This window comes from Aythya fuligula, chromosome 5 (assembly GCF_009819795.1).
Source record: "Aythya fuligula isolate bAytFul2 chromosome 5, bAytFul2.pri, whole genome shotgun sequence".
NCBI lineage: Eukaryota > Metazoa > Chordata > Aves > Anseriformes > Anatidae > Aythya > Aythya fuligula.
The window spans coordinates 25,295,771-25,318,857 of record NC_045563.1 but is presented as its reverse complement, the minus strand read 5'-3'; the positions used below and the strand labels follow the sequence as shown (position 1 = coordinate 25,318,857).

At 35.3% G+C, this 23,087-nt stretch overlaps 1 protein-coding gene across 4 annotated transcripts in view; it reads right to left on the bottom strand.

Annotated features, from left to right (window-relative positions):
- Positions 1-294: 294 nt before the first annotated feature.
- The window catches only part of MIA2 (MIA SH3 domain ER export factor 2), a 33,360-nt gene continuing 10,567 nt past the window's right edge, over positions 295-23,087 (bottom strand). For 3 of the 4 annotated variants that reach the window (XM_032188635.1, XM_032188636.1, XM_032188638.1), the window contains 21 exons: positions 22,936-23,024; positions 22,507-22,578; positions 21,639-21,749; positions 21,221-21,292; positions 20,707-20,811; positions 16,942-17,064; positions 16,226-16,349; positions 15,458-15,504; positions 15,145-15,235; positions 13,843-13,981; positions 12,223-12,324; positions 10,956-11,016; positions 10,569-10,604; positions 9,548-9,615; positions 8,787-8,869; positions 8,304-8,435; positions 6,242-6,400; positions 4,742-4,873; positions 2,256-2,332; positions 1,638-1,863; positions 295-841 (listed from right to left, as the gene is read on the bottom strand). In XM_032188635.1, coding sequence (XP_032044526.1) covers positions 690-841; positions 1,638-1,863; positions 2,256-2,332; positions 4,742-4,873; positions 6,242-6,400; positions 8,304-8,435; positions 8,787-8,869; positions 9,548-9,615; positions 10,569-10,604; positions 10,956-11,016; positions 12,223-12,324; positions 13,843-13,981; positions 15,145-15,235; positions 15,458-15,504; positions 16,226-16,349; positions 16,942-17,064; positions 20,707-20,811; positions 21,221-21,292; positions 21,639-21,749; positions 22,507-22,578; positions 22,936-23,024 — 2,201 coding nt within the window. In that variant the 3' untranslated portion in view covers positions 295-689. The remainder of the gene's footprint in view (positions 842-1,637; positions 1,864-2,255; positions 2,333-4,741; positions 4,874-6,241; positions 6,401-8,303; positions 8,436-8,786; positions 8,870-9,547; positions 9,616-10,568; positions 10,605-10,955; positions 11,017-12,222; positions 12,325-13,842; positions 13,982-15,144; positions 15,236-15,457; positions 15,505-16,225; positions 16,350-16,941; positions 17,065-20,706; positions 20,812-21,220; positions 21,293-21,638; positions 21,750-22,506; positions 22,579-22,935; positions 23,025-23,087) is intronic. The other variant, XM_032188637.1, reaches the window with a different exon arrangement.

Sequence of the window (23,087 nt, the reverse complement as noted above, 5' to 3'; positions counted from 1 at the left end):
GAAACTTAATGTGTCTTTTTGTCCCATGCACCTTCCCTAATGGCAATATTAAAATCTAAACACTATTAATTGTACTTGGGGTGAGACAGTGAAAAAGCAAACAAAAAACATGCTAATTAAGGGCTTCAATTTGCTGTGGTTAGGCATCTCTAAAGGCAATAGTCTGGTGGTGCTGAAGCATCACATGCAGTTATAAAAAAAAAATATATATATATATATTTTTTATGTAAGTTCCTCTTTACTTCCTCAACTACTTCTATAGTATCATGGTAACAGTGAACTTGCAAGGGAAGCTTTATTTCATCATCTTCAGTAGACATTTATTGTTTCAAATTTTTTCACATTCTACTCATAAAGCAAGCATCACTTGGCATGCAGAGTCCCTGTACAGCTAGACAAGCACAAAGCAGCTGGACTTTTAAGATGATTCATGATTTAATTTTATACACCTTTGAAGAGATTACTCAAATTAGAAATACTTAATTTAAAATGACTACTGTACAATGGAAATCACTTATTCACAATATTCATAGTTATATTTCATTCTTTATTTACAAAATACTATCCTGAGACTTCTCTATTAAGCTTCAATTTGAGCAAAGTAGTTTATATATATACCTAAGTAACAGTGGTTACTTAATGTAAGGGAAAATGCCACTAGCAGAATACAGACATTGTTCAAATGACTGTCAGGTCTCTTGCTGTGGGTCCGTTTGTTCTACAGCTGCTGTATTTGACTGAGGTGGCTCGATTCTATTTTCAGGAGGCAGCGGTGGAGGCAAGAATCCAGGTCGTTGAGGCGGATAGTGAGGAAAAGATCTCATTGGGAAAGGATTTCTCACTGTGAGACAAGGAGAGTAGCCCAGTTAATAACAATCAAACAGCACACACACCTGCTTCTTTACCCTATGCATCTTATTGCTCAGCAACAGCCTCCCGAAATAGAAGTCACAAATTAGAACTATGTTAGATGAGGTGCTCTGGTGAGACAGAGCTGCTAGGAAGGGAAGGACAAAGTGATATTTTTCTCACTAGTGATCTTGTGACAGGCTCATGGCAGTAGCCAAGTTAGTGCCTGGTAAGGGGCTTCTGTGGCCACCACCTTCAGTGTGATGATGACCTGGTAGACCTTCATTGCCATACCCCACAGGTGCTGTGGGGGATAAAGAGCTCAGTTCTTCCCAGGTCAATCACAGAACAGCAAGAGCCAGGAAGAAGCCCTTCAGTCTGATACTTTCATCTTGCTCCAAAAATGTGAAAGGTGAAACAATTAACAGGTATGTCATAAATGCATGCCTCTGTATGAACGTTAGCATACCTTAAAGATATGGAGTTTAAAGATTTATCACACTAAGACTTACGTATGATGCAACCTCGCATCTACTTGCTTTACTATGCGAGAAAAGGAACCCTTCAGGTGCTGAACGGTATTTATATGCTGTTTTCTAACGGTAATATTTGTAAAAGCACTATCACTGTGAGCAACTGAGAAGATGAAAATACACACCACCACCTTCAGCACACAGATGCTCTCTGCAGCTGAACTGAGTAGTAGTATGTGCAGGTAACGATTTAAGTGTTCACCCCATGTGATAACTCATGATCATATGAAGTAAATGCTCCCTAAAGTTACATACTTGGCATTGGAGGGCGTGGTGGCCCGAAGTCTCGTACTGGAAAACATTCACGTGGTCCGTACATGCCAGCAGGAGGAGGGAGAGGAAATGGAGGTCCTCGTCTCATGAAAGGTCCTCTAGGATCCATAGGCATTAAGGGAGGTCTGACAGGAGGGAAAGGTGGAGGAGCAAACCCTGAGCTGACTGCTTCGCTTTCAGAGGCCAGTGGCTGATCAGGCAGTGAGTCCTGTAGCACAACAAGAACAGAGAAGTTAGCTTTAGGAAAGAGATAAGGAGAGGGAGCATCTTCAATCCCATCAGGTCCATTTTGATGCATGCTGCCACTGGAACTAGCTACAAGCTAGCTCCCAACAGCTTAACTCTGAGCAGGCTACCTCTGTGCACTGGCCATAGCTTCATAATCAGGCCTTAACTAATTTGCAATGGGGATTACATTAGCAACATCTCAAAATTAACTCACAAGGCAGCACCTGCTTTGATAAAAAGTCTACATTCATTTTTATGTGTTACATTGCACTGTGCAGTCCAAATCATGACCAAGTACCACAGACAAACTTTCCTATATACTTTGCAGAAAATTAAGGATTCTTTAGATCAGGTTTCTGGTTAGCTACTTACACTAAGATTAGAATGATCTTTCATCCCATTTCCACTTGGTTCTGTCCGTGGGCTATTTTCTGAAGATGTTTGTCCGTCTGTATGCAAAAGTTAAACAAGTTATTCAACGTTCACCTTCCCATCACCAGCATTTTGTCTTAAATTAGAAGATACAGGCAAGAAAAATAAATATACTGCTGTATGAAGCAACTATTGTGCAGGCAGACTGAAAGAAAACAGAGGAACACAAAGCTATGCTTGAACATTCAGGTTGCACATGAATATACACAGGCTATAGCTCTCACTCAAGTTTCTTGTATGGATCCTTAATTCAAATAAAGTTTTTTCTCCCATTTTAGTATGTTTTTCTCACATTACAGATGCATTTTCCTACTGATGTACTCTTTATAAATGAAGAGAAAAATATGAACTTCAGTGTTTTTACCTCTACCTACCCCCAGAGAACAATTATTTTTTAGAAACAAATGGAGAAAAATATTGAAGAGAATTGTCAGAGGAGAATCAAAGTGGATATAAATATACTAGTGATACATATTAAATTTACTCCAGTCTTCAAAACAATCCAAACCAACAACAAAAAACTCAGCACTTTGAGATTTGAAAAAATACTGCTTCCTTAAACTTCAGCATCAACAAAGACACTAATAATAAAAAGCGTAAGACCAGAACAATACTGCTAACAAGTGATAGATTTCATTTACATTAATTGCATCTCTTCTCCTTTAAGCAATAAAGCTCTTTTCTCAATAAACAGAAACGTCCTTTCCAAAAACCTAAATTGTGTCATTTCAAGCAGGCCTACATTGCTTATGTTAGAAATACTGTTACTTAACAATCTGAAGAATTTCAGTTACTTATGTCATGCAGAGAATATTCCTGCCTTGATACTTAAGTTGCAAAACACTTTCCATTTTAAATCTGTCAAGTTGCTCACAATCTGTCAAACTTTAACCCTTTGACAAAAAGTTTCCTGCTCTCCAGGTACCTGCCTCAAATTTTTGGAGTTACCTACCTCAGCTTAGGAAAATGCAGATTATCTTGCTCACAGAAAATAACATTTTGATCATCTTGCTGAGAAATCGTAATTAATTTGAGTTGGAGTCTGGATTTCACTACTGCAAGATGCTGCTCTTCAGAAATCAGATGGTGTATTGGTTTTGTTTTTATTTTTACAAATACCCAAGTCTAGTGAAATTATATGCCTCTAAAATCAACATTCACATGTGCTTAATTACATGTGAATTTTGGCAGCAAGGTTATCCAAAACAGTTTCCATTAAGCTGGTTTTGAACTGCCCAAGAAGAAGATAAGCTTTTTTTTTTTTTTTAAGAAAAAAACTTTTAAAAGCAGCTTATTTTTAGCAGCTAAATAAATGGGTAAAAATGAATGCAAGAACTGAGTGCAAAGACCACATGCGCCTCCTGTCCTTCAGTCAGCAACCAGGCACTTTGAAGAAAGCAGTGGAATTCCCCAATGGAATACAAAGAAGTAGGAAGCAGAAGTGAAACAGACAGGCTTGGGGAACGTGGTAGGAAGGTGAGTAGCTGTACAGGAACAAAACTGTACAGAATTTTCCAATAGAGAACAATTCCCTATTAAACCTTTACCTCAAAACAGAATTCAGCATTCTGACATTATGACACCAAGTAAACAAAGGGTTTCTCTTCTATTGCCAGGAAGATGGCAACTTACTACTAATCACGTGTACCTGAACACTGCCTGGCACAGTTTCTGTCAAGAGTTTAAAGGTTTCATTATTCCTGACGACTCAGACACGTCACTTAGTAGGCATTAAATAATGATGAAAACTGTTTAATGAGTATTAAGACTCTGAGCTCTTAAATTGTTAGTGATAAGGTTTAAGTCACCACAACTTTGTCTCTGAGCGTCTGTGTGTTGCTCAGTGTCACAAACAAGAATTTACAAAATTGGGCCATTTCAAATGGTAATGAGACAGTGAAACATGATGAAATTGATGGGCAACTGCACTGTGAACTACAAAAAGCTCAAAGTATTACAAACAGTTTGAAGGAGGCTGCAGGACTTTCTACTCAAAGCCAGTGAATACTTGAAAATGTTGCTGTTGTTCTTTCAGTTTCATTTACTCTAACTTTATAAAAAATGACACAGAAATGCAAGTAAGGGTTTGTGAAACTTTAATACTGTGTTGAGCTTCATGGGAGGAACCACAAGATATGGGAGGCCATGTCTGAATGGTTAATACCCAGATCAGTGAAGGTGGACAATGAAAATACCTCACGGTTACCATTCACTGGATTCCATCCACCCAATAGAAGAGCCTGTAATTGCTGAGAACAGTGAAAGACTGCATCAAAGCCAGCAGGTATTAAAATGTTTTTGCGCAACAGAACATATCAGGCCTGGGGTAGCTGTCAAACTGCCCTCCTCCCATGGCGTAGTACATATGGTCACCCTATACTGAGACTCCTGATCATGTCATGGAAGCCAGGTAAAGCAATTCCCACCTGTTTTATCAAAAGACTGCACGTTGTACGTTCGTAGCTCCGCTGGTCCAGAAAGTCTTCCAGTATTTGGAGGATTAGGGAAAAATCTTTCTTGTCTTCGAGGAGGAAGAACTGCATCAGAATAGGGCTCACCTATCATTGAAAACAAAAAAGTCACAAAACAAGTCAGTGAAGATTTATTACCTCATTTCACGTAATTTTATATCAGCAAAATTATCTGGATATCTTATGCTCCTGTAAATATTCTAAGTGACTATTAACCAGGGTAGGCAAACAATCCTAGAATTAAAAAAAAAAAAAAAAAAACAGACCGTAGGAATCCCACCTTCATATATACAGCTTACATTTGGAGTAAACTGACATTTCAGGAGCTGCAAAAGAGAAAGCTCCCTGATTTTTGGTTTATATACAGTAGAATTCTTTATGTTGTGATTACATAAGTGACCTTGAAACAAAGATTCAGCACAGCAACGAAGGCTCATGTCAAAATAAGTTACTGTACATTTGAAGCCATGCTAATGTAGGAGTGCTGTTTCCCATGACATTTCTTACCACTCTACTGCATTTCCCATCTCCTTGCATTGAATCTAGCAATTATGCAGCTACAAGGCAAAGAGTATTAGTCAGATGCTGGGCAAGGATGGGATAAGAACACAGCTCTGGACAAGAAAACAGGACTGCAGTATCCTGTAAATAGATGAGATCTGACAAATGGAAAACTGCATCCTGAGGGAATTTTGAGTTTTATGATCAGGCTTACACACAGATGCACAGCAACTACAATAGCTTGCTGCATCTGAAAACTGAAGTACATTCACCTGTTTTTTTTTTATTTTTTTTTATTGTAGTATTTTTGCTTCTTTATTACAAGTACACAGGAAGGTTGTTTCCTCCCCTGAATTCAGTTTACTTCAGAACATCAGTATCCTCTTCATTTTATCTATGTCTTCCTTGAGTGATGATGCGTAACACACGTTTATCTAAAGTGAGAGCGATGACTTATTTTGTTCCTGTTGTTATTTATGGAAGAGGCAACATCGACATGAAAATAAGTACTAAACAGCACGTTTTCAGCCAGGATGACTGTCCCATGGTGTTCCCCTACTACCAGCAGAAACATTAAAAAATCAGCTAGCTTTTGGGATTTTTTTTTTTAAGCTAATGTACCATTAAAAATTATGACTTTCTCAGATCTCTCATTCATCATCTAGCCTAGACAGCTCTTTTGATGCACTAAATAAGCCCCTAGTAAAAGATGAAACTAAGCAGCTGATTATGCACTGCTATGATCAATATACATTTAACAGACAGCACAGAAGAAGTGCAAATGAACTGCACTATTCAAGAAGGGGATAAAACTGTACTATTAAAAAACCTTATCAGTGTGACTGCACATGCCATTCCTAGAAAACACCTCATATTGCTAAGCAAAAAAAAAAAAAAAAATTATGCTGCAAGTCAGAAACTCCATTATTCTAGTAGCTAAGCAGATTTCTATACCTGGTGGAGGCAGAATTATCCTGCGTTCTCTGTCCCAAGGAGGAGACAGGGATCCAGTATCTGATGGTGGTCTGTGGGGATCAGGTAATCTATCAGAACTCAGCTCTCCTCTTTCATTACTAGCTTCATACATGACAGTAGATCCTGGTCCTCTGGATCCTAATTGAAGAAATGAGATAACTATTTACTCTGGTTTTCAAATCCTACATTACGTGTCTTTCTTCATTAAGCCTGAAAACAATAAAATATATCATGCAATGCCAACACTTTCAAGACATGAGAGGTGCACAGCTCCCCAGGAATCTCCAGCTGTTTGCTGCTGATGACTTACTAGAAGTGTTTAAAGGTTTGGTTGGAATGAAAAAAAATGTAGTTCAATGGGAGCGTAGCCTACAGTACCTGATTTTTTTGGTAATCATTTTAAGAGTTTCTGTTCATTGAAGTAAAAAAAATAAAAATGGTGCCTTCATGATAAATGTTATTCTTAGTACTAAAATAATTGTCATTAACAAGACTTCATCAATTTAAAAATTAGCACTCAAAGTTAACAACCTCATTGAAAAAAATATTTGCATTACATTCAAGATTATTCTCATTCGTTCTAACTCTTTAATCAAGAAAAAAAAAAATAGAGAAGACCAGGTCAACATATAAGCAAGTGGAAGACAAATGTGATGAGTGACTTCAGATTGCACGTTTCCTTTGAAGTAAGATTTGGTCTGCATAAATGCAGAATTCCAGTATCATTCTGTAATTCCCTACCCTAAAATCCAACTTAGTATTTGAAGCCATTTTCTATCTTGTGCAAAGTGAGATAAGCACTATAATCGCTCTATAGTTAGCATTGACTAAACACATCATTTGTTTAATCTTCCCAAGTTAGATTAGTGCTCCATTGCAAAGTGAACAGTAACGTCTTTGCATAATTTCTTTCCTTGCTAAGAGTGCATTTTGAAATCCAGTTTTCACTCTTACCCACCAGTAACAGCTGAGTTATAATTTTAAAGATTCATATAACATCTCAGTTTCATTACATACTGTCTCTATTCAAGCAAGCAGTTATCAAATATGTGATTTTACCTGCATGTGGTATGTGTGCTATGGTTGAACATTTGATCTCAGGTTTTGTTTTTTTTTTTCTTGACTTAGAATGTGAATCAACTTTCATATGCAACTGGGTATACCACTTAGAGAGAATTAAAGTAAAGAAACAGTCTTCTAAAAATCAATGTTGATTAGTGACATCCTTATAGATGAAACATATTTAGATGTATTTCCTGTGAAGCAAATATAGGTACCAACAGATTTAACAGCGGTATTAAGTTAAATAGTAGCTTCTTCATTACCTGTAATAGATGCTGAACCTTACTCTAACATTCATCAACACTGTTTCCATTTAAAAAAAATTACAAAGGAGTAGTGTTTCCTTCCCTTATCAGCCATGACACTATGGATTTATTTCACCTACTTCTCAAACTCTACATTTTACTCCTTTTTACATTTACCCTTCTGTTCTCTTTCATCAGTAGGAATGAAACAGCCTCCATGTACAATGACTACCTTAAATTTAGAAACTAAGGGGAGGAAAACATTACTGAATCAGTAACTTCCTATAGAAACATTTTTCATACGTCGATGTGTCTTGTGTTTTTTTTGATTCTTCTCTCTCCATCTTTAGACAATTGAGAAGTATCAACATTCTCTCCTGAGAAAACTAATTAACTTGTTTACTTTAAAATCAGAAGTTTATTTCAGCAGAACTGCATTTGTCCAAAAAATAAAACAAGACTAAGCTTGGCTTTTCACTTTTCTCAATTTATGCTTCTGAAAGCAATCTACTGACTAATCCACTAGTACCAACAAAACTTTCCGTTGTGCTGGTATACACTAGACAGCTTTAGAAACAAGTTGAAAAACAGGAAGAGTTTGTCTGAGGACCTGTTTGTACTGAATTGGTGGTTTTAATACTTTTTGTCACCAGCAAGAGGAAAAGGTGTGACAGGTTTATAGCAGAGGAGAGAGAAATCCAGAATAGATAGATTTTCAAGTTTAAGAATTGTACCTCTTCCTCCTCCTCCACCTGGAAGCATAGGTGAAAGCCTTAAAGGACCCTCCAATAAAGTTGGAGGGGAAAGAAAAGCTCTTGTTTCAGATGAAGGCCGGCCCATTGGTGAGGGTCCATATGGGGAATGCTCTGGAACAGTTAAAACAAAATGCTCAAGTTCACAATACTTAGTTCAGCAAACTGTATAAAGTAATTAACTTCTCAGGTGAAGTTTAAAAATAGATTGTATAAGTGAAACAAGAACTGTGTTCCAGTTACCATGTGTGTCATATTCCACTCTCCTCTCATCAATGCTGCAATACTGCCAACACTCTTAATTTCAACAAAATACTTGACAGGACCTAGAGTAACTTTTTTTTTTTAATGACTACTACATACACATGGCCAGGATAGTTTTCAAACGACTACATATGTGCTGTCTTGGGAAACAAAACCAGAAACCAGAACAATTAGAGTCTATTTTACAGTTCAACACTGTACCTCTGCCAAACGGTCTAACTGGAACATCAAGAGCATAAGGATCTTTTTCTAAAAGGTCAAGTTTAAATTCTGCTTCTGTTAATCTGTAAACAAACAACAAAAAAGAAATGCAAAAATTTTACTGGGCTGCACTGCTTACTAGTAACATTTCTACTAAAAGGGCTAAATAGACAAATGTATATCATTCCTTAAATAAAAAGGCGAGATATCACAGAACTCTGAATTTAAGAATTCCTTTAAGTATTTATGCTATTGCATGTAAGCTATAATTCATAAGTTGAAGTGGCATGCTAGATGTCCTAACTCCCAGGCACAACACTATTCTCATGAATATGTTGCACTTCAAGTGTTAGTTAGCTGTACATCTGAAGGTTTCCCCCTTACACACCTCAACTGCTAGTTCAGTATAAACTTCTGAATTAAAGAACTGCAAGATTATTTAGTAATCATGACTTCTGGTTAATACATGCCTATTAAAAAAAAAAACAGTACCATCAAAACCCTGGAGTCCTAGACCTACATTCTGTTTCTTTTCTGAAATATTTCAATGCTTTACATAGTTCATTTTTTCTTGCATAGTATCATTACAAGAATCCTCAAATGACTCCCCCTCATTCAGAGCTACAGCAGAGCACTGCTCTCTGCTCTGTCTCATTCACCATTGATTAACATGTGGCTAGAAAATACCAAATTGCATAAATCCAAAACATATTCACATTACAAATCACATTTGTTTAGAATCAGATGAGGACTGCACTTACTTTTGTCTGTTATGTGCATTTTCTTTTCTTATATCATTGAGGTGTCTTTCAGCTGCTCGGGCTGTCAGCTTTCAAGAAGAACAAAAATCAGATGCTTAGATATTGCTGTTTATTAATTAAATGCTTCATAAATGTGACAGCTCCTAGATCCAATACATTTTTCTATCTGAAGTGTTCAGATTGTATTTTCATTATGTATGACTCATATAGAAAGCATAGGAAACAGTCTCAAAACGTCACCAAATGACACTAGCAGTTCTACTACCCAATTTTTTGGGAAACAATACAGTTTTCCTGCAGATTCTTAACACTGCAGAAATTAAATTCATTGCTTTGAAGCATCTATGGAACACATACAAGATTTAAAATCTCCAATTTTACATATGCAAGTTTTATTTTTAAAATAATACAATTCAAATCTGTAATATTATGACCATGAAGTGCCATAACTTTTGACAGGACTATCTCACACAGACCATTCAGTGAAACTGAAGAATGTATTAGTCAGGAGATATTTTAAAGTTTCCTGTTTGGAAAAAAAAGGTTAAAAAAAAAAAAAAAAGCATTTTGTAGCAACATTCTTAGGAAGCTGTCAACGGAACATACTGTTCTCGCAGGACATAACGTCTTCTATTAGCAGATAAAAAGAATGGAGTACATCCAGGAAAAATATTAAAATGGCACCAAAGCAAGGCCAAATGCTTTTATTATTAGCAAAATGCCACGCACTTTTTAAATGGCAACATGTTATTCAAGCAGATTTAGTGCTATAGCAAACAATATTGTAGTATTCAATTCTACTGAGCTCAGAGCTCACTCAATTATTGCAATTGTTCTATGACAAAAGTATTTTTAACATGCTTTTGTGTATTTCTGCAAGAAATCAGTAGGTAACAGGTTAATTTTGATGATCTGTGTTTAATAACAAATTTAGAAGTGACAGACCAAGCTATTCAGACCATTGAAAAGTGAGACAATAGTTGACATACAGAATTAAGTAAATTTATTGTTTGGAACTTACCCAATTATCATGAGCTTTTTTCTCATGTGAAGTAATCTGTGAAAAAGATATTTGTTAGATCATTACCGAAGTGTATTATTCATCTGAAAAAGAAAACTTAAGATTGAATATATGCTCTCATTCATAAATGTAATATGTAGGTAAATTATCATGAGACATGTAAACTTAAACTGAACTTATTTTTAAATGAAGTTAGTGATTTCTACTAAGACAGTAAGTCTACGAAAAACAGATGACATAAAATAGGTAATAAAGAAAAAGACAAGGAGAAAAACAAAACAAAAGAACAAGCCATATTCAGTACAACAACCTAATGGAAAGTGGTATTTCAGTTGCATTAACATCCATCCCTACTTGGCATCAATGCCAAGTAACATAAAGACATACCTGATTCTGATAAGAACGAATGGTTCTTTCTAACTCATCTTCGAGATCTTTTGCTCGCTGTCTGTAACAAAAACAGGATTTATGACACTGTAATAAAATGCTGAGGAAAATAATTTTAAATATGGTAAACACAATGGTTAACACAAAGTATAATTATTTTCAAAAAATAATTTTTGTATCTAGAAGTATCATCACCTAAAGCCTAGAATTTCCATTGCTAGTCATTTTTGTGTACCACGTGATCCTTAGTCAACCACTCCCCAACTGCTCAGTGGTCTGTGATATATTTCCAGTATGAAGGATATCACCCTACAGTATGTCCTAACAGCCAGGTTTACCCAGCTCAGCAATTGTAGTGACATGGCTAGAACCTCATGCCGTTACAGTTTAGCAGTCGGTTCTGGGGGACAGGTACTTGCACTCGAGTTATTTTAAGACCACAATAAGTATGATGCCACCTAGTTGCCAGCTGCCTGGTGCACAGACTTTCTAGGTTCTGCACCCTCTCAGCAGGTGGGCCAAAGACACATTCCGAGTAAATCAAAAAGAGTGAATTCTGTATTCCTAAATGAATACTGAAAAATGTCCACAAGCGCTTCACATTCCAGAGGAATGCTCCTCAGGAAGCATTTCTGATCCGTATCGTTAAGTGTCAATACTCCCATGAACACTGAAGGAAGACAGGAAATACATATTACAAATCAAAGAATTATGCTGTAGCTCAAGAAGCTACTGAAGAAGCCCATATGTACACAGCTAGTGTAACACAAAACATTTACAAAACAATTACAGAAAATATTCCCACATTACAGTAATACTATTTAAAAGCTTAGAGATACAGAAATAGAATACTAAAACTAGACAACAAATATATTCAGATCTATGGAAAAGCTGAATGTTGCATTTATTTTACAGTATTCTCTTTTTAACTTTCTTTTTTTATTTTAAATTTTTAATCTGTTCACTAAAGGGAACTAGATAGAGACCCACTTCTACCATTCCATTAAAGCTAACATTTCAATACAAACAGCATTCTAATGGAAAAGCTCTCAGTGGTCTTCCATTCTCATTTTATTTTTTATATATATTTTTTAATAAAACAGAAACTCTAATAGTATGTATTATTACACACCTACTGGCATATAACAACACAAAAAAAAGCAAACCAAAGAATCTGGAAGAAAACACATTCACTTAAGCTGGTGTTATTCTCTACTGCCTTCTGTTCACTTTAAAAGTCATAATAGTAAGTAAAATTTGTAATTACCGGTAGCTGTTTAGTTCTTCAGCAGCATGATTAATTTTTTCATCTACTTTAGAGAGCTTTTCTTCTTTTTGTAGGCGTTCTCTCTCTTCTACTGTCAGTTTCCTTTAAGAAAATTAATAAATTCATCTTAATTTTAAGTCAACAATTCTGCTGGCAGTCCAGGAAAAAAATTCTCAAATTATTTAGGCACGATGTGTAGATGATACTTATCCAGATAAAGAACTTTAGAGGTAACATATAAAACGGCATAAACAGAACTAGTTTTTATGTCTTTATTCAGTTTATTTTTTGCTTTGCTTTGTTTTTAATGAAGCATTATCACTATTCCTAAAAGCAATTTGGAAGACAATTTAAGCTCCCAAATACTCCAGCTTTCCTTTTGCAAAATATTACTGCCCTAGGGAGCTAGTATTGCAAATGGAAATATTTGCAAAAATGTACAACCACACACAGAACTACACTATCTTTCAGTGTTATTTCAATAACTATTTAAAAGATGTCCCACTAGTACTAATATCCTCTTTAATTCAGCTATCTCCACCACAACAGCTTCTCTCCACTCCTTTTTGTCTCTTGCAGTCTTTGACAAGAAGCATGTGTTTGCTGAACTTCAGCATGGTATCTTTAAATAACTTATTTTCATTAAGTTCCATTCTATCCCTCATCCCCTATAAAAATCAAATGTTAAGGTAGTGGATCTGGGGTTTTGCTGCATCTATGAGGATGACAGTCACCTGTGTATTACACAAACTACAAAGCAGATTATCATTGAAAGCAACACTTGAAAAACATCCTGCATACCGCTCAGTACAAAATCAAGACTTGTATTGCTTCTCTTGCTGCCTTCAAGATTATGTTTGCTCCTTAAAAAAATAATTTCTGGCTAATAAAAATGTAAATTTGTGCCTTAAAATTATTCCCTCCTGATCCCACCACAGCCAGACACACACACTTCTCAAAGTTATTACATGCTCCATCCCACCCCAGTCCTTCTGCGTTTGATTTTGGTCAGCAAGTCCCGTTACCTACTGACATCCTTACTGGGAGACAGATGGCACAGCCTTCACATTGCGTCTTTGTTAGTGAGGAAAGACAAAATCACACAGGTTCTACATTGCTTACTGATAATAGCTGTCCATGTTTTCACTCTTAAGCTTAATTTTACATATAGCGCCACTCTTCCACAGACATTAGTAGCTCCCTTTACTATATAAAATATACCCCATAGTTAAAGAAGCTACTGATTTTCTTTCTTTCAGCAACTTTGATACATGTATTATATCATACCTCAATTTAGAAGTCAAGCTTTCCAACTTCACCCACCTTACATCATAGATTAAAGATTTGTTACTTCTCATGTTATCTTTTTTTCCCTATACTTAATTGTGGAAAAGTCCTAACTTAATATACCACTACTTCCATGGTAACAGTTAGTATAAACTTACTGTCATCATAAATGCACATGAAGGTGCAATGTAACAGGGTCTTCCTGCTACTCCCTACTTCAGGAAACTCTGGAAAGCAGTATTCAAATTTCTAATAATTTTCAGCCACCCAAATCAAAAAGCGTGGAATCTCATACAGTAAGGATTGAACATAAAAGTGAAGAAAAAACAGCACCTGTGTAGTTTCATTTCATTTTCTTGATAAAGCTCAGTCATTACTTTGAGTTTCTGCTGAAGCTTTTGAACTTCACTTTCAAAGCGTTCATTTTCAGACTGCAAGGAAACTTGTTCACTTTGGAGGTTTTCTATACGCTCTGTCAAATGCAGAGATAATTATATTGGGAACAACATACAATTTACAAAATTAAAATATTTGTAACATTTTAGGACAGAAAAAGTCTGTAGAAGCCTCTGCTACTATACTTATTTAATAATGTATGCAGTAATATGTATTGATACATTTCAGTAAATTATAAAGATTGAGAAACAGTGTTGGTCCTTTGATGGGAAGCCAGCATTATTCTCTCTACCAAGTGCAGCTCTGAGCAAATGCCTAGTCTTTGTTTTCCCTCTAAATGGCATAGCTCCTCTAGACACTGCAGTTTTATAATTCACAATTTTAATTTGGAGCTTTTATTATTGTAATTATTCCACTCTAAAAGAGTAAAATCGTTACCATTATATTGCAGATTTAGCCACACAAAGCCTTGCTTAGTAGCCTGAAGGAATAATTCAGATTTGTTATCTATCCGAATTAAAATCAGTCCTGTTTTCCTTCCTATTTACTATTCTTATGCCTCTTTTCAAAAAAGATATAAAACTTCAAGTAAGCTAGAATACCTTTATGAGAGAGAGTTAAAATCAATTTGGAAAACGAGTCAGGCTAAATGACCTTCATGCATTAAAAAAGAGCATATCATCATTCAAATAACAAAGCACAGTACGTTCAAAAATGATGGCTATTATCTATAAAAGCAATTGGTAGTTACAGACTTTTTTTTAATTGAAGTGGCAGTGTTTTCATTTTATAAATTTTAATTCAGTGTAGCCTACACAACAAAGGAAAAATTAGAGAAAAATACTTCTAGCTTTGATTCTCTAAATGCAGTATTTTTGATTTTACTAATTATTCAGCTTCCACCTACTACAACTAAACTACAAATTTTAATAGAGTTTTAAAATTTAGAGTAGAACCCCACTGTTTCATGTCCAGCATTTATGTAAAGGTATTATATATTTATTAACATCACTTTGCTAATCTTTATATAACTTCTATACTGTAACAGGGTACAATAAAATTTGCAAATGGTGCTTTATAATATAAAATCACTATATTTTGACTGCTTTACCTCTAGAATCAAATATTTAAAATAGCTAAGCAACTCAAACAGGCATTTTAAACATTGAATACATCTATTAATATAACTTAAATCAGTTTTTAGTCGAAACTAGACAGCCTGTAACATCATTTAATTACCTGTAAGTTCTCCTTTGGCTTTGTTTTCATCAGACAATTTTGAATACATTTGATCTCTTTCTGTTTCCATGGTCTTTAAACAAGCATTTAACTACAGTCAAAATTAAAAAAAAAAAAAAAAAAAAAAAGGAACTTAAGATTATTAGAAACTGTTTGTATGGAAAAATATTTAATTAAGTATCAAAAAATGCTGGGTCTTGATACCCTTAAGTGCACACATGTATCTATATGCACTTAAACTTACCATAAGAAATTGCACATAGTACATTTAGCCTCCCCCCCTTCCATCCACAAGTTTCTTAAACTCACGTACCTTTGCAGCATAGATCAATTTCTTTACAGTTCGTTTTTGCTGATCATCTGATTGACAGAATAGAATACGTCACATAAAAAGCACAGAAAGGTTTGTGACAGAGCTTACTACTCAAACATATCATTTTACTTTGCTCTTATAAAAAATGCAATCCCCAACATGCCATGATAGGCATAGTTTAAATTGGTGGCTTGCCTATTTTCTAAATAGGTTCAGAATGCACTTATTAAGAGTGAGATGGTGAACACACATTGTAGGACTTACTGGGCTATTGTACAATCAGCACTAACAAAAAAGAACCTGCAGCAAGAATCAGGAGGAGGAAAGGCTACTCTGTGCTGCTGTTTTGAAAGGACCTACATCTATATCCCCACCTCTACTACACTGCTTGCAACAGCTGCATAAGGACAAGGAAACAGAAATAAGGCTCTATGGACCTACAGGGCTACTGCTTGGAGGAGCTTTGGGAAGAAACCAAAGCAACATTTCCATCTACAAATGCATGAAAATCATTGCCAAGACATCCTGCAAGAGACTGAGCACTCAGTCTTTACATTTCCCTATGACAATGCATACACTTTTATCTATACCCACGTTACCCTATAGCACAGGCTACTATTCCAGAGGTTTCCAAGCATCAGTTAACTGTCTGACATTAATAAAATTGGGTGAGTTTTAAAAACCCATTTTTTAAAAAGCTGATCTTTCTACTCTCCTAGAATTTTGTTGGTTCTCTATTTTTAAAACATCTATTAAAACATATTATACCTAAATGCTCTCCATTTTCTGTTTCACCCTTTATATCAGTGTCCCAGTGATCATCTTCAGTGTCATCATCATCTCTGATTGCTGAACTCCAATCTTTCATCTTCAGCAAGTACTGTGTCAGCGACTAAGAAAAAGCCCACACAAAACAAGAACAGTAAAATAAATATAAACAATGAAAATGTGGTTAGCTTCCCAATTACTTTTCCAGGATTCCTGATCTTAATTTACTTCCCTTAGTAGATTTAACAAGCCTCATCTATAGGACTCCAAATGTCCAACATTAGTCTTCTCATTAAAACATATACCTGCAGGTTAACAGGTATGCTCTAGGCAAAGATTCCTCAGATACCCAAGTAAGTAGGCTTTTCACAGGGCTTGGGCATATATGGTATGCCCAAACACATGACAGTAAGTCCCCAAACCCCATGCTCCAAATTCCCAAAAGAGTAAATACTCTATTAGAACCAAAAGTGCTATGGTCTTGTTTAGCCTGTGGGCTTCCAAGGCTGTCAGACTGCTCCACTGTGCTGCTAAGCAACCTTTTTTTGCTTAGCAGGAAAGGAGACATTTGAGGATGGACACATCAAACACACTAACAAAAAAAAACAACAGCTTAACACATACTAAGAAAAGGAGAGTTTGTTAGATCTTCTTGAAACTTAATGGTTTAGCATCAGACTGAATAATACGACTCAGTGCTACCTGTCATCATTTACCTTGACTTGACTCTCTTTATTTTTCAATACTTCTTCTATATCTGTTTTAGATGATTCAAACATTTTTGTTTGTTCATTTAGTTCACTAAATCGTTCATCCCATCCTTCAGCTTCTTTTAAAAGCTAAAAAGGGAAATACTAGATTAGTGTGATTATTCATTATAACATAGAACCAAGGATGAATAACACTTCAGCCTGTTGTGCATATTATCTACATACACAAAAGCAGAATTTTAACCTCTCATCCTACAATATGAATTAAACAAGAAGACTACAAGACAGTCTCAAGATTCAAATATAAGACTTCTATGTTATTGTCCTGTTGATATAACTACAATAACTCTCTTGTAATTAGTTGCTAGAACATTTAAAAAAATAGCAAAAAGGTTCATTTACTATTCCACTCACTTAAAATCACACGATGTGACAACAGCAACGCATATAAAAAGTGACAATTTGTGTAACAGTTATGAACACTGGGCAGGAGTGGACAGAGGGGAGAAGATTCCTTCCCCAACACGCACATACACTTTTGAAATTATACCTGTCTTCTCAACCTAGGAGAGGTCGGGGAGGTAAGGAAAATCTGGAAGCTTTTCAGACAGCTGCTTAAATTCACAAGACTTGTACATTTACACTATCTCCCTTGCTCTCCTCCACATTTCTTAATGACATTTCAAAATTTTATTTTAAAGAGCTTTCCCATTAATTAAAGTCACAGCAACTGCATGTAATCGCTACTTAATGGTATGTATCTTTGTCATTGTGGTTAACTAAACAACAGGCATATTCCAAGGTTACTTTTGATAGATATTCCCTAGTAAAATCTCATTTCACAAAAGTACTTTACAGTAGTAAAGCAATTAGCACATGTAAGCACTTAGTTTATTAAAAAAACGCTGGAATAAATTAGTCTAAGTAAACCATGCTTTCACATTGTAAGAAAAAACTGATATGCATGCAAATTTTAAAGATAAAACATACAGTACAAAAACATGGGGAACTATTTGTTTTAAGAGAATGTCAAAAGAATTTTGTTCAAAGTTGTACAACGGGCAACCAATTTAAAAGCAGTGAGTGGACAGAAAGGAATAGCTAGGTTGAGCAACGTAAGTGAAAGTTATACTAAAAATAAAACCAGAAAATGGGAGTTAAACAGGGGAACTGCCATGCAAGTAGACAAACAAGTCTGGACACTTGTTATCAAAGATAAAATGAAAGGTGTAAAACAAAGTATGTGACTAGAATTGGATGAACACCACTTGGCACACAATTGCACCTTTCGAGCAGTAAAAGCCATATATGAATTTGTAGCATCAAACTAGAAATTACAGATAAAGCAAAAACACTCTCTTTGCTAATGCTGCTCAGAAGACACACACAAGCAACTACATTTATCATGAAATGTCATTCCTCAAAGGGAAACTAAACCTTAAGAGAGTCCTTCTACATGAAGTCAAAGAGAAAATAAATTGACCTGACTTTATATGCCTGTAAGAATTACAAGAAAGGATTTGCAAAGAGCTAAAGCAGCATTTATTTCTGATGTTCCTAATGAAGGGGGAAAAAAACACATAAAGCAGGAAGTCTATGAGTTCATTAACAGTTCCCTTGTTCAAACTAAAAGGCCCAATCCTTTCTCTGACACATCAATCTGAGAGAGCACATCTGTTATAATGGTTAAGCTATGATGTGCCAGAAGATTACGACCCATTAGTGCCAATGGACAGAGGAAGAAAGCACTCTAAGTTCTGTAAACAAATAACATCTTTGTTACCTTTTGAGCATAAGTGAAATTCCATCTTTCAAAAAAAAAAAAAAAGAAAAAAGAAAAAAGGGATATAGATCTTCTAACACAGTAAACTAATTTACATGCTTACAACCACCTCATAAAAGAAAACACAAACAAAGCAGATATCAGGTCCTATCAACTCTTTCCAGGTTCTGTATCCACTAAAAAGCAGAGCAAAACACAACACATACAAATGTTCTCAAATTACTTAACACTGCAACAAAGCTCAGTTAATGACAAAGTGCAGGAAATTCATCCTAAACAATGTGGTTAAGGAACTACCATACCCAAGTTATTTTATCTAGAAGGAATACAAAAAAAAAACTTATTTATCTAGGAACCTGACAAGTTATTTACATCCTGGGGGCTGTTTTTCCTGATTTTTTCCTGGGCTTGCTTGATAGAAAATTATTGCATATAAAATGTAGGGCAATTCTCATCATTCAGTACTACCTTGTTGTAAGCCCTATTAAGTGGAGGAAAAAAAGAATAATCTTTTTAACAAAAAGAAATAGACTATTTCTGTCTAAAACCAAGAATTTACCAGGAAAAACAAAACAAAACCCTGTTGAGACTTTACATCATCTTCTACTTCCCCTCCCCCCCCCCCTTTTTTAAAAAAAGTTTTACTGAGAACAGAGTTGTGCAGAATTGGAATATTCCTCCAATAGAAAACTATTCTTTTTTTTTTTTTTTTTTTTTTTTTTTTTACCCCTTGAATCAGTAAGTTTGATATATAATGATATATAAAGATGTTTCAATAGGAAAGGACAAAACCAAAAGTCCTGTGCCTCTAGCTCTGCAAGGTAGGTTCCTTGATACAATTCAGACAACAAAAGCAATCATCCATCAGGCAGGACAAGAAGCACGTACTCATAAAAATGAAACACTCTGTTTAACTTTTAATGTTCTGAGATTTTTTTTCAACAAAGTTATTGCACCGAATGACTACTGCATACGTTGAACATTTTAAAAATAACCAGCATTCTTTGGGATCTATTCTCACGATCAGAGGGCTAGAATGCCTCTCCTCTGAAGACAGGCTGAGAGAGTTGGGGTTGTTCAGCCTGGATAAGAGAAGGCCAAAGGAAGACCTTACAGTGGCCATCTAGTACCTAAAGGGGGCCTACAAGAAAGCTGGGGAAGGACTCTTTGTAAGGGAGTGTAGCAATAGCACAAGGGGTAATGGCTTTAATCTAAAAGGGGGGAAGACTTAGATTACATATGAAGAAGAAATACTATGAGAGTGCGAGGCACTGAACAGGTTGTGCAGAGAAGTTGTGGCTGCCCCATCCCTGAAAGTGTTCAAGGCCAGGCTAGATGGGGCTTTGAGCAACCTGGTCTGGTGGGAGATGTCCTGCCCATGGCAGGGGGGTTGGAACTGGATGGCCTTTAAGGTCCCTTTCAACCCAAACCACTCTGTGATCTAGCTACAGTGTTAAGAAAAACAGCTAAAATTTGGGAAGTAACTAACAGTCCTTTCTGTATCTTCATATTACTGATCTGACTTTCCACTATTTTATTTATAGTGACACTACAGTAGTTTCCTACCTGCCTTTTGCATACATTGCAATTTCTTCATTTTTGTTTTGTTTTCTGTATCAAATACAAGCATTTGCTCTCTGCCAATGCAGAGGATCCTAGCTGGAGACTTGCTCAAATCTCCCTGCTTTCCTTTAGGTCTCAGCAAAACTCTTATCAGTCCCACATTACTTACATGCTCACTTTTTCACTGATCTGTATGGATGTTTCTTTACAATTAATTTTGTTTTTTAATAATATAGGACTATCTTTGACAAAGTTTTTCTACAGAACTTCATTTTAAAGGCATGTCCTCTTCCTCATTCCGTTTACTAGAACACTCAGGGAGTGTTAACAAACACACGGAGAATGAGCTCCTTACAAAAGTCATGTTTACACAGCATTGGAGGAAAATATACAATTTCTAAGGAATTTAACTAGGAAGAACCTACTTGTTTCTCACTTTCCTGAAGATGGCAGTTTTCATCTACCGCATCTTGAACGGATGTCTTGAGTCTCTCTGTATTAATCTGATACACTTTTAGGGTGGACTTGGCCTAAATTGAAAGAAAGAAGCATTGTTTCAACTGCGTAAGTGAAGATACAACAAGCAGGGGCACCATGGTATTGCTGTACTCATTCTTAACTTTTCTATCCTTACTATATACACATTCTCACATTTTTCCCACAGTTTCAACAGCCTTTGTTGATTGAAGTTTTGCAACACTGTATCATTGTGGACTAAAAGGGTAAAGAAAAGACAAAGGTACTCCCCACTAAATGCCAATCACTACATGAAATTAAAAGTTGTTAAATCAAATCACAAAGAAGAAGCCTTAGCACATCTCTTAGTTTACAGAGCACATTAATTCTGCACACTTAGTAGGCAAATTTTTAAAAATGTAACTAGATGGAAAATAGAGAAATTATGGAGATTTGAAAACAAATGATAAAAATCAGACATACCTCATCAACTTGTGATTGAACAGATTTTGCTTCATTCTCTAAAGACTCCAATCTTTCCTCAATTTCAGCCACCTGAAAATTATTAGTTTTTAATATAGCTTCCACAGATTTGACTGAAAGTCCAGGCAATTGCTAAAGCTACTTTATTTTTCAAATTGAGAAGGTTGATACTGCCAAATCAGGGAAAAGAGTTCTTTTTCTGAACATTTTCTCACATGGGGGTTATTTCGCCAGTACGGCACAGGGAGTTTGAAGACACCAAAAGGGGAAATACAGTTTTTGTTTAAAAAAAATATATATACATATTGTCTTCTCAATAGACAAAAGACAATAGACAGTATAATTCCATAGGAATAATAAAAAAAAAAAACAGTAAGAAGAGTAAGAGCAACAAAGACAGGATTATTTTTATTCTCACCAAGTTATCATTTTCTGTCTGCTTAGATTTTTCTTCTTCCAGTTCTTTTTCTAGATCTGCAATTGCCTGGTTGAGTTTTAAGTTTGACTTGTTCAGTTTTTCATGCGTTTCCTAAATCAAATTGTTTTGACAGTTAAGACACTTGACATTGACTTGACTTCCTACCTGACTACGTAGGAAGAATATAAGTACGTTTTAAATATCATTTTAATGCAAAATGACAAAGTACATTTAACAAACATCACAATATCAAGGATAAATCTCAAAGTTCTCTAGACTCTTGTATGCTAACAAAGCATGTAACAACTAGATTTATACAGCCTGAGTTGCAGAACAAAATAAATCTGTTTTTTTATACAGTGGATTTGATATTATATAGCCTATGATGTATTTGATTCACTTTTTTGGAACTCTTTTACGAATATAAGCTTGGGGGATATAAGCAATGTAATTACACCTGATTTTATTACTTAAAACATGAAGCTATTCTCTCCTTATGTGTCACTGAAAAGCACTGGTAATTTTAAACTGTGCTCCAGTAGCTTATAAAATAAACTTGAATTGAATCACATGAGAACGTATTTAATGCAGTGCTCTCTCTGCTAGAAACAGGAACAGTTTACTGTTTAAGTAATTAAATATTGTCTAAAATGTCATTTACTCTAATATCAATCATTTAGTTTCCATTCTGCTTTTAATTCAGCTGTAACAAAAGCTTTTCTTAGTTAGTCTTACTTCTGTGCTATTTTCAGTAACGCAGGATTAGAAAACCAATCCTCACAATTACGCAATTATGTTTTTAATGTGCATAGTATTTTCCTGAAGTACTGCCTTATATTGCTTAGATAATTTCTATTTATCTTTTTACCTCAAAAAAAGCTGCATCTGTTGATTCTTTTGTAATGTTGTCGTCCTTTAGAGAAGATTCTAGATCTTCAAACTAAAAAAGAAAAACTTTATGTCAGAATGGACATCGGGAAAAAAAAGTGCCTAAATAATAGAAATAATGATGTTCTAGTCTGAAACATAGCCATCACCTCACAAATATACGCTGCCAGAAATCAGGACAATCTTAGCCTGAGTACGTTATCAGAGAGGTATAAAAAAAACCCTTGATCACACTGACAATGTGATACACAATAAAAAGCACTGACATAAAAAGCATTTAAAGAATTACTTCTAAAAATTTTAAACCTTTTTTAGTCACAGAATCAGGCTTAAGTTTAGTAACTCAAATACAGAAATTGGATCAGTTTATCAAATGACACATGTGAAAGCAATTAATGAGAAATATTACCTCTTTTTTGCAAAGGCTGAGTTTTTCAAGAATTTTGCATTTCTCTTCAACTAGTTCAGCAATTTTGTTGGCAAGCTGTTTTTCCCTTCCTATAACAAATAGACAACGAAATGTTGCAGCATTCACATAATTGCAAGTAGCAAAAAAACGAG